The sequence below is a fragment of the Chiloscyllium plagiosum genome, unplaced genomic scaffold, assembly GCF_037043375.1.
Source record: "Chiloscyllium plagiosum isolate Xiang-an unplaced genomic scaffold, Cpla_swu_hap1 HiC_scaffold_2, whole genome shotgun sequence".
Classification (NCBI taxonomy): domain Eukaryota; kingdom Metazoa; phylum Chordata; class Chondrichthyes; order Orectolobiformes; family Hemiscylliidae; genus Chiloscyllium; species Chiloscyllium plagiosum.
The window spans coordinates 156,358,556-156,370,764 of record NW_028270140.1 but is presented as its reverse complement, the minus strand read 5'-3'; the positions used below and the strand labels follow the sequence as shown (position 1 = coordinate 156,370,764).

General features: G+C 45.5%; 1 protein-coding gene across 1 annotated transcript in view; it reads right to left on the bottom strand.

Annotated features, from left to right (window-relative positions):
* Positions 1–12,209, bottom strand: part of LOC148152029 (microtubule-actin cross-linking factor 1, isoforms 6/7-like) — a 205,826-nt gene that overhangs the window by 122,705 nt on the left and 70,912 nt on the right. Inside the window, exon 9 of the mRNA XM_087994130.1 lies at positions 11,495–11,620. Within this exon, the coding sequence (XP_087850256.1) occupies positions 11,495–11,620 (126 nt within the window). The remainder of the gene's footprint in view (positions 1–11,494; positions 11,621–12,209) is intronic.

Genomic DNA, 12,209 nt, shown 5'->3' with positions numbered 1-12,209 from the left:
GTTGACTACTAGGCTTTAAAGCAGACAAAAGTTTATTCACAAAATTACACAATGCAACACAAAGAACAGAATAAAGAACCCCTACAGAACTCAGTCTATCCAAACTAGACTTAATTATGCTGTTCCGAATATACACAACAGTCCCAATAAGCAAACTCCCTTTAAAACCCAGTATAAATGGAACACATGCTTACAGGTTGAAGTTAGAAGGGTAGAAGGAGAGAGAGGTTTTGCAGCCTGTTCATACAGTCCACAGCTAAAGTTCAAACTAACTCTGGACTGAACTGCTCAGCTACAGAGCTGACCACTCCCCTTTCATTATACAGGTCACTGCTAAAACATGACCACTTTGGCCTGAAGTCTCATCTGTTTACATAGAAACAAAAGGGCTCTCAACATCCTTTTCATCTCTGTACCAAACTAGTCACCTTGGAACTGGGGGAGTTTTCTGACCCTTCTGAAAGAATCCAAGGACACAGTATCCTTGAGAAAAGGACCAGCTTTGTGACAAGTATTTTAAATTCAATCACTTTCTGTGGCAGAGACTTCCACAGGCTTCCCACTCTCTGGGTGAAGAAAGTGGGAGATGGGGTGTAATGAGAGAGATCGAGGAGGGAGGTGTGGGGTGGAGATAAAAGGGGAGGGGAAGAATGAGAGAGAGGGAAAGGGCAGGGGTGGAGAGAGCAGGAAAAAGGGAGACGGTGCGGGGGGAGGGGGGGAAGGGGGGGGGAGGGGGGGACCTATTTGAGAGCAGAGGGATACAGATGCTTAGGAATTGGGCGACAGGTTTAGACAATACATTTGGATCGGCTCAGGCTTGGAGGACCGAAGGGCCTGTTCCTGGGCTGCATGTTTTCTTTGTTCAGATGATGGTGCTGTCTCATTAAAGCAAGACAACTGGCATAGCTTATCCTGAGGGTCACCGTGTTTTAGGCTGGGGGAGAGATTGAGAAGGAGTCCTTCATGGTACCCTCAGCCAGTGCAGGAATTGAACCCATGCTGTTGGCGAATTTCTGCATTGCAAGCCAGGTTTTGCTTCTTCTGTAGTAGGTACATCTACAGGTTGATAAAGAAAAATTTCTTGAACGTGTTTAACAAATTCCTCATCATCCGAGCCCTTAACGTTCTGGCAGTTCCAGTCAGTGTTTGGAAAGTTAAAATCCCCTACTATTACAACCTTATTACTTTTACATATCTGAGGTCTCCCTACATATTTGCTCCTTAGTTTCCCACTGACTATTAGGTGGCCTATAGTACAATCCTATTCCTCTCTTATTTCTGAGATCCACTCATTTAGCTTCACTGGATGATCCCCTGGGAATATCCTCTCCAAGTACAGCTGTAATATTTTCCTTAATCAAAAATGCCACTCCCCCCCTCTCTTGCTTCCCTTTCAAACATTCCAAAAGCATCTAAGACCCAAAATGTTGAGCTGTCAGTCCTGCCCTTCCCTCACCTAGGTCCCTGGAATAATGTGCATTCCCAATGCCACATTCCCATCGATGGCCTGACTTCACCAGCCTTACCTGTAAGACCCCTTGCATTGAAATAAATGCAGTTTAATTTATCAGTCTTACCTCTTTCTCTGATTTGCTGTTGCCACCTTTTCTAATTAACTCGCCCTTTTTTGCATCCAAACCATTCTCATCTGTCTCTCTATTCTCACTAATACTTGAGCTTCTTGCCAAGATGGCGGTAGAGTTGACACTTCCAACTGAGCTTATCCACTGTCCATTTTGTTTTCTTTTGTCATTCCTTTTTCTCTTTTATGTTCTTTTTTTCTATCTCTTTCTTCTCAGTGATGTCCTGAATTCCCGGCCTCGGTGCCGATTTGGACTCTTGGCTAATTGGAGAAAGTGAGCACCGCAGATGCTGGCGATCAGAGTCAAAAAGCATCGCGCTAGAAATGCACAGCCGGTCAGGCAGCATCCGAGGAGCAGGAGAGTTGGTGTTTTGGGCATAAGCCCTTCATTAGGGATTCCTGATGAAACGTCGATTCTCCTGCTCCTCAGATGCTGCCTAATCTGCTGTGGTTTTCCAGCACCACACATTTAGGCTCTTGGCCAATTGCCAGCCTCGGACTTGGACTCTCGGCTTCAGCATGGACCTGGCATAGCAGTCTCTCAGCTTAGTGTGGGTGAACTCTTGGCCTGATGTAGTGGTGTCTCAGGGCAAAAGTGAGGACTGCAGATGCTGAAAACCAGAGTTTAGATTAGAGTGGTGCTGGAAAAACAGGTCAGGCAGCATCCAAGGAGCAGGAAAATCGATGTTTCGGGCAGGAGCCCTTCATCAGGATTCCTGATGAAATGTCAATTTTCCTGCGCCTCAGATGCTGCCCGATCTGCTGTGTTTTTCCAGCGCCACTCTGATCTAAAGTATGGTGTCTCAGCTTGGTGTAGCCTCAGTGTGGATTTCCATTCTTAAGGTGATTCCAGAGCGGTCTCCCAGCCTTACGATCCTCAAAGTGAGGCCTGGTGAAGTCTGGAGTCAAGGCCCAGTGTGGATTGGAGGCTAGGGGCCAGGTTGATTGGATTGGAAAAATTGTTGTACTGAACTTTTTAATTTCTCTATTTTCTAATGTATTCCTACAATTTGTAATGTTGGACTTTTTAATCTCTAGTTGTTTACCCTGAGCACTTATACTGAAGAATCTGTACCTAAGATGGTGTTTCACTCATTTGAGTATGTGTGACAAAAAAGCAAATTCAGTTCAATTAAGATCCCCCTCATCCCCACTCCCTACCAGTTTAAAACGCTCCCCAATAGATATGTTCCCTTGTGTTTTTCTAGACAACCACAAGGGTCTGATGTGGAGGACCATTCTTATTTTTGGAGGGTCCATCCCTGTTTTGAGTCCTATGGATCTCACTGTTTAGAGCCTCTACAGGTTTCCCGATTTATCCTTTAGCAGCTCTGACCTCAGACAAGTCACTTCTCAGTTTTGTAAAATTTGCTTTCATCCAGTGTAAAACGCTTCCTCCTGATTTATCTCTGTCATTTTCCATAATAATACTAACTCTAACTGAATTGTGGTCACTAGCCCTGATACAGTCACCGTTTAGATCAGAGTGGTGCTGGAAAAACACTCGGTAAAAACAAGGACTGCAGATGCTGGAACCCAGACTCTAGAAAAGCACAGCAGGTCAGGCAGCATCCGAGGAGCAGGAAAGTCAACGTTTCGGGCAAAAGCCCTTCATCAGGAGTAGAGGCAGGCAGCCTCCAGGGTGGAGAGATAAATGGGGGATGGGGGTGGGGAGAAAGTAGCATAGAGTACAATAGGTGAATGGGGGTGGTGATGGAGGTGATAGGTCAGAGAGGAGGGTGGAGTGGATAGGTGGAAAGGAAGATAGACAGGTAGGACAAGTCATAAGGATGGTGCTGAGCTGGAAGTTTGGAGCTGGGGTAAGGTGGGGGAAGGGGAAATGAGGAAACTGGTGAAGTCCACCTTGATGCCCTAGGGTTGAAGTGTTCCAAGGAAGAAGATGAGGCGTTCTTCCTCCAAGCGTCTAGTGGTGAGGGAGCGGCGATGAAGGAGGCCCAGGACCTCCATGTCCTCCGCAGAGTGGGAGGGGGAGTTGAAATATTGGGCCACAGGGCGGTGGGGTTGATTGGTGTGGTTGTCCCAGAAATGTTCTCTGAAACGCTCTGCTGGGAGGCGCCCAGTCTCCCCAATGTGGAGGAGACCATATCGGGAGCAACGGATACAATAAATGATATTAGTGGATGTGCAGGTAAACCTTTGATGGATGTGGAAGGCTCCTTTAGGGCCTTGGATAGAGGTGAGGGAGGAGGTGTGGGCTCAGGTTTTGCAATTCCTGCGGTGGCAGGGGAGGGTGCCAGGATGGGAGGGTGGGTTGTTGGGGGGGGGGGCGTGGATCTGACCAGGTAGTCACGGAGGGAACAGTCTTTGTCACTTCACCAACTTGTCCATCTTTTTATCCTAAAACTCAATCCAGAATAGTGTCCCCTCTCAAAGGGCTTGTCGTGTATCATTTAAAAAGTTTCCTGGACACAGTACATAATATTTTCACCCTCAGTGCCCCTTGTACTGTTTGAAACAGAGTTTGTGTTGGGACAGTTAAAGTCGCCTCCTATTATTTCCCTCTTATTCCTACAGGCCAAACTTTGTCCACATTTATATGTTATCTATCTTCCTCTCCTTCTCACTATGTGGAGGTCTGTAATACACTCCTAATTGTGTGACTACTCCTTTCTTTATTCCTTAAAACCTCATTTATTAACCCGTTTAGTATATGATTCCTTCTCACAATGAAGAAGGAGATTTAACACTTTAATAACTGCTTTGAGAACTGTTACAGTGTTGCAGCATGCTTTGTGAATAGAACATAGAACAGTACAACATAGTACAGGCCCTTCAGCCCTCGATGTTGTGCCGACCTTTTATCCTACCCTAAGATCAGACTAACCGACATACCCTTCATTGTACTATCATCCATGGGCCTATCCAAGAATCGCTTAAATGTCCCTAATGTATCTGACTCTACTCCCACCGCTGGCAGTGCATTCCACACACCCACCACACACTGCGTAAAGAACCTACCTCTGACACCTCCCCTAAACTTTCCTCCAATCAGCTTAAAACTATGGCCCCTCATGATAGCCATTTCTGCCCTGGGGAAAAGTCTCTATCTATGCCTCTCACCGTCTTGTACACCTCTATCAAGCCCTAGCTCCCTCAACCTTTCATCACCCTCCAGTCCAGTCCAGACAGCATCCTGGTAAATCTCCTCTGCACCCTCTCTAAAGCTTCCATATCCTTCCTATAATGAGGCAACCAGAACTGAACACAATATTCCAAATGTGGTCCAAATGTGGCTCTATAGAGATGCAGCATAACCTCACAGCTCTTAAACTCAATCCCCCTGCTAATGAAAGCCAACACACCATACACCTTCTTAACAACATAGGTTTAGAGTGAGAAGGGAAAGATTTAAAAGAGCCCTAAGGGGCAAAAAAAAAAGTGTGGCACAGTGGTTAGCACTGCTGCCTCACAGCGCCAGAGACCTGGGTTCAATTCCCGACTCGGGTGACTGTCTATGTGGAGTTTGCACATTCTCCCCGTGTCTGCGTGGGTTTCCTCCGGGTGCTACGGTTTCCTCCCACAGTCCAAAGATGTGCAGGTTAGGTGAATTGGCCATGCTAAATTGCCCGTAGTGTTAGGTGAAGGGGTAAATGTAGGGGAATGGGTCTGGGTGGGTTGCTCTTCGGAGGGTCGGTGTACACCATATCCACTGCTCTATCTTCATCAATGCGTTTTGTCACATTCTCAAAAAATTCAATAAGGTTTGTGAGGCATTCCTGATTATCTCTAATCAAACTATAATTTTCCAAATCATCATAAATCCTGTCTCTCAGAATCCTCTCCAATACTTTGCCAAACACAGACTGGTCTTGGGCATAATTGAAATGTGGAGCTTATTCAAGGAACAGCTACTGTGTGTCCTTGATAAGTATGTACCAGTCAGGCAGGGAGGAAGTGGTCGAGCGAGGGAGCTGTGGTTTACTAAAGAAGATGAATCTCTTGTCAAGAGGAAGGAGGCTTATGTTAGAATGAGATGTGAAGGCTCAGTTAGGGCACTGGAGAGTTACAGGTTAGCCAGGAAAGACCTAAAGAGAGAGCTAAGAAGTTCCAGGAGGGGACATGAGAAGTCGTAAACCCTAAAGCTTTCTATAGGTATATCAGGAATAATAGAATGACTAGAGTAAGATTAGGGCCAATCGAGGACAGTAGTGGGAAGTTGTGCGTGGAGTCCAAGGAGATAGGGGAAGCACTAAATGAATACTTTTTGTCAGTATTCACCTGGAAAAAGACAATGTGGTCGAAGAGAATACTGAGAAACAGGCTACGAGACTAGATGGGATTGAGGTTCACTAGGAGGATGTGTTAGCAATTCTGGAAAGTGTGAAAATAGATAAGTCCCCTGGGCCGGACTGGTTTTATCCTAGGATTTTCTGGAAGTCAGAGGAGATTGCAGAGCCTTTGGCTTTGATCTTCATGTTGTAATTATCTACAGGAATAGTGCCAGACAACTGGAGGATAGCAAGTGTTGTCCCTTTGTTCAAGAAGGGGAGTAGAGACAACCCTGAAATTTATAGACCATTGAGCCTTCCTTCGGTTTTTGGCAAAGATTTGTAAAGGATTATTAGAGATAGGATTTATAATCATCTAGAAAGGAATAAGTTGATTATCGATAGTCAGCATAGTTTTGTGAAGGGTCAAAAAGTATGGTGCTGGAAAAACACAGCTGGTCAGCCAGTATCTGAGGAGCAGGAGAATCGACGTTTCAAGTATAAGCAGTTCATTAGGAATAAGGCTTGTGGGCCAAGGGGGCTGAGGTATAAATGGGAGGTGGGTGGTGCTGGGGGGAAGGTAGGTAACCTTGGGGGGTACATTGAGAGAGAGATTGACTGAGATCCTTGTAGAAGGAGGAGGAGAACATCTTTAAGGTCGGCATCCTTGTGAAAGGTGGGCCAGGCCTCACCAAACCTTATTGAGTTCTTTGTGAAGGTGACCAAACAGGTGGATGAGGATAAAGCGGTTGATGTGGTGTATCTGGATTTCAGTAAGGCATTTGATAAGGTTCTCCATGGTAGGCTAATGCAGAAATGCAGAGGATTGGGATTGAGGGTGATTTAGCGATTTGGATCAGAAATTGGCTAGCTGAAAGACAGAGGGTGGTGGTTGATAGGAAATGTTTATCCTGGAGTTCAGTTACTAGTGGGGTACCGCAAGGATCTGTTTTGGGGCCACTGCTGTTTGTCATTTTTATAAATGACCTGGATGAGGGCATTGAAGGATGGGTTAGTAAATTTGCGGCTGATACTAGGCCAGTGGAGTTGTGGACAGTGCGGAAGGATGTTGTAGGTTACAGAGAGACGTAGAGCTGGGCTGAGAGGTGGCAAATGGAGTTTAATGTGGAAAAGCGTGAGGTGATTCACTTTGGAAGGAGTAACAGGAATGAAGAGTACCGGCCTAATGGTAAGATTCTTGGCAGTGTAGATGAGCAGAGAGATCTCGGTGTCCATGAACATAGATCGCTCAAAGTTGCCACCAGGTTGATAGGGTTGTTAAGAAGGCATACGGTGTTAGCTTTTATTGGTAGAGGAATTGAGTTGCGGAACCATGGGGTCAGGTTGCAGCTGTATGAAACTTGGAGTATTGTGTACAATTCTGGTCACCACATTGTAGGAAAGACGTGGAAGCATTGGAAGATTTACCAGGATGTTGCCTGGTATGGAGGGAAGGTCTTACGAGGAAAGGCTGAGGGACATGAGGCTGTTTTTGTTAGAGAGAAGAAGGCTGAGAAATGACTTAATTGAGACATAGAAGATAATCAGAGGGTTAGATAGGGTGGACAGTAAGAGCCTTTTTCCTTTGATGGTGATGGCTGGCCTGAGGGGACATAGATTTAAATTGAGGGGTGATACATATAGGACAGATGTCAGAGGTAGTTTCAGAGTAGTAGGGACATGGAACGACCTGCCTGCAACAGTAGTAGACTCGCCAACTTTAAGGGCATTTAAATGGCCATTGGATCAACATATAAATGATAACGGAATAGTATTGGTTAGATGAGCTTTAGATTGGTTTCACAGTTTGGTGCAACATTGAGGGCTGAAGGGCCTTCACTGTACTGTGATGTTCTATGTAATTCCGAGGATTATCCCTATTCCCTTTCTTGAACAGGGGAATAACATTTGCCACCCTGCAATCATCTGGCACGACTCCAGTGGACAGTGAGGACACAAAGATCATCACCAGGAGCATAGCAATCTTCTCTCGCTTCCTGTAGTAACCTTGGGCATATCTCATCTGGCCCAGGGGACTTATTTATCCTCATGTTTTTCAAATTTTTCTGCACATCCTCATTAACTTCAACCTGTTTGGGCATATCAGCTTGTTTCATGCTGCCCTCACAAATGGAAAGGCCCTTCTCAGTAGTGAATTAAGGATCTCCCCGACCTCCTCCAACTCCAGGCACAGGCTCCCTCCACTATCCTTGATCGGCCCTATCCTCACTCTGGCCATCCTCTTGTTCCTCACGTAAGTGTAGAATGCCTTAGGGTTTTCCTTAATCCTACCCACTAAAGCTTTTTCCTGCCCCTTCTATCTCTCCGAAGTCCATTCTTCAGTTCCTTCCTGCCTACCTTGTAACCCTCTAGAGCCAAGTCTGATCCTTACTTCCTCAACCCTAAGTTAGCTTCCTTCTTCCTCTTGACTAGATGTTCCACATCCCTTGTCATCCAAGGTTCCTTCACCCTACTTATCCCTTCCTTGCCTCAGTGGGACAGACCTGTGCAGCACTATCAGCAAGTGATTCCTAAACAACCTCCACATTTCTGTCGTCCATGCTGACCAGATATCCCACCCCAATCTAGTCCCACCTGCCAGCACCTGGCCCATATCCATCCAAACCCTTCCTATTCATATACCCATCCAAATGCCTCTTAAATGTTGCAATTGTACCAGCCTCCACCACATCCTCTGGCAGCTCATTCCATACACCTACCACCCTCTGAGTGAAAAAGTTGCCCCTTAGGTCTCTTTTATATCCTTCCCCTCTCACCCTAAACCTTTGCCCTCTAGTTCTGGATTCCCCAACCCCAGGGAAAAGACCTTGCCTATTTACCCTATCCATGCCCCTCATGATTTTATAAACCTCTATAAGGTCACCCCTCAGCCTCCGACATTCCAGGGAAAATAGCCTAAGCCTGTTCAACCTCTCCAAAATGCAGCACCTAAAATTTATCTAAATTAAACTCCATCTGCCACTCGAGAAAATGCTGGAAAATCTCAGCAGGTCTGGCAGCATCTGTAAGGAGAGAAAAGAGCTGACGTTTTGAGTCTAACTGACCCTTTGTCAAAGTTTTGACAGAGGGTCAGTTCGACTCAAAACGTCAGCTCTTTTCTCTCCTTACAGATGCTGCCAGACCTGCTGAGATTTTCCAGCATTTTCTCTTTTGGTTTCAGATTCCAGCATCTGCAGTAATTTGCTTTTATCCACCTGTTACTCCTCAGCCCATTGGCCCATCTGATCAAGATCCCTTATAATCCGAGGTAACCTTCTTTGCTGTCCACTCCACCTCCAATGCTCCCAACTTATTCTCCATAGTTCTACTTAATAGCATTGTAATTCCCCCTCACACAATTAAATACTTTCCCAAACCATCTGCTCCTATTCCTCTCCATGAGTACAATAAAGGTCAGGAAGTTGTGATCACTATCACCGAAATACTCTACCACCAAGAGATCTGACACCTGATCTGGTTTGTTGCCAAGCACCAAATCCAATATGGCCTCCCATCTAGTTGGCCTATTGAGTTAAGAATCCTTCCTGGACACACCTAACAAAATCTGCATCATCCAAACTATCTGCACTAAGGAGGTTCCAATCAGTATTAGGGAAGTTGAAGTCACCTGTAACAACAGCCCTGTTACTTCTGCACCTTTCCAAAATCTGTCTCCCAATCTGTTCTTCCACGTCTCTGTTGCTATTGAGGGATCTATAGAAAGCTCCCAACAAAGTGACTGCTCCTTTCCTGTTCCTGCCTTTAACCCATACTGACTCTGTAGACAAGCCCTCCTTGCCAACCTCCCTTTCTGCAGCTGTGATGCTATCCCTAATTAGCAATACCACTCCCCCACCTCTTTTATCTCCCTCCCTGAAGCATCTAAATCCTGGAACATCCAACAACCATTCCTACCCCTGTGAAATCCAAGTCTCAGTAATGGCCACAACATCACAGCTCCAAGTTCATCACCCTTACTCCTGACATTTCTTGAGTTAAAATAGACACTCTTCAACCCACCACGCTGACTGCAACATTGCCCGATCAACTTTCTATCCATCCTCACAGACTGTCTGCACACTGTATCTGCCTGTTCACCAGCTACCTCATCCTCTGATCCATAGCTCCGGCTCCCATCCTCCTGCCAATATAGTTTAAACCCTCCTGAAGAGCTCTAGCAAACCTCCCATCCAGGATATTGGTGCCCATCCAGGTCAGGTGCAACCCATTCAATTTGTACAGGTCTCATCTTCCCCAGAAGGTATCCCAATGATCCACATATCTGAAGCCCTCCCTCCTATACCATCCCTGCAGCCACATGTTCAGCTGCACTCGCTTTCTCTTCCCAGCCTCACTAGCCCATGGCACCGGTAGCAATCCTGAGATCACTACTCTGCTCATCTTGCCTTTTAGCTTCCAACCTAATTCCCTATATTCACTTTTCAGGTCCTCATCCCTTTCCCTAGCTTTGTCATTGGTACCGATATGTACCACAACTTAGAACATAGAACATTCCAGCGCAGTACAGGCCCTTCGGTCCTCGATGTTGCACTGCCCTATGAGACCAATCTGAAGCCCACCTCACCTACGCTATTCTATTCTCATCCAAATGTCTATCCAATGACCATTTAAATGTCCTTAAAGTTGGCGAGTCTACTACTGTTTCAGGCAGTGCATTCCACTACCCTACTACTCTCTGAGTAAAGAAACTACCTCTGACATCTGCCCTAAATCTATCACCCCTTTATTTAAAGCTATGTCCCCTCGTGCTAGCCATCACCATCTGAGGAAAAAGGCTGTCACTATCCACCCTATCTAACCCTCTGATCATCTTATCTGTCTCAATTAACACCCCTCAACATTCTTCTCTCTAACGAAAACAGCCTCAAGTCCCTCAACCTTTCCTCATAAGAACATCCGAGTAAATCTCCTCTGAACCCTTTCCAAAGCTGCCACATCCTTCCGATAATGCGGTGACCAGAACTGTACGCAATACTCCAAGAGCGGCTGCACCAGAGTTTTGTACAGCTGCAGCATGACCTCGTGGCTCTGAAACTCAATCCCTCCACCAATAAACGCCAACACACCATCTGCCTACTTAATAACTCGATCAACCCGGGTGGCAACCTCTGGCTGTTCTCTTTACCCCTTAAAAATCAATCTGAGACATCCCTGACCCTGGTGCCTGGGAGGCAACATACCATCCAGGAGTCTCGCTTGTGACTACAGAATCTCCTGTCTGTTCCTCGAACCATTAGATCTGTCACTATCGCTCTCCTGTTTCTCCCCCTTCCCTTCGGAGTCACAGTAGGTAAGTTTTAAAAATGAAAACAGAAATGGGTCTGGCAGCATCTGTAGAGAGACAGAAACACAGTTATTTCTAGTACGAGTCTTTCTCAGAATGTTGAATTAGAAATGTTAACTCTGCTTTCTCTCCACAGAGGCTGCCAGACTCGCTGGCTTCCTGCAGTAATTTCTGTTTTTTGTTCAGATTTCCAGCATCCACGTTAATTTGCTTTTATACTTTTTAAACGTGAAGTCCCCTTGTAAAGTCGAAAAAGTGGGAGTTGATTTTCGGGGAGGTTTTAGTGTGAAGTTAGGGATCCTGACAGGCCTGACCCAGCCCTGGGCTGACACATTAGCAGCAGTTTTGAGCTCTGAGCCCACAAGCCTCATTACTCACCAGGTGAAGCTGGAATCTCTCCTGAGCTGTCTGAGCTGCTTCGCAAAGTCCATTTGCAGACAATTGTCCTTCAACTTCATCGATCCACAGCAAAAGGCCTTGTATTTCCTGGTTTAGTTTCTGCGCCTAAACATCCAAACAAATAAATTAGGCCATTCGGGGGGGGATAGTGAACATGGAAATGTTGGAAAAAGATGTAAGGAGATATACCAGGATCTTTATGCATTTTTAAACCAAACAAGTTCAGCAGTTACCCAGACTTTTCTGGAAAAGGAAGAGTTATCTTGAAGTGACTTAGCAAAAGTAACTCAAGGATGGACTAATTGAGTTGGTAGAGCAGTTAGTGTTAAAAGTAGGAGCTACGATGGCAGATGTAACTGAGATGATAGCACAGCATTTGAAATTGGAAGAACAGTAAAGCAAACAAGATAATGAGTCAATTAAATTGGAGGGGATTGCAGATGAGATAACTGAGAAGCAGGAAATGAAAATTAAATGCTTAATTTTGAACAGGATAGACAACTAGAAACAAGAAGGCTGGAACTTAAAAGAGGAAAAGGAGACAGAGCAGACATTTCAGGGAAAAGGAAAGAGACAGAGATTCCAGCGTAAACGTTTGGAACGAGTAAAAACAAATGGAATCAGATGTGTTATTGAGCTGTTTTGTCTCTTTCAGTGATTTTAGTGCTTTTGTTCCTCTTGCTTTCCATTGGTC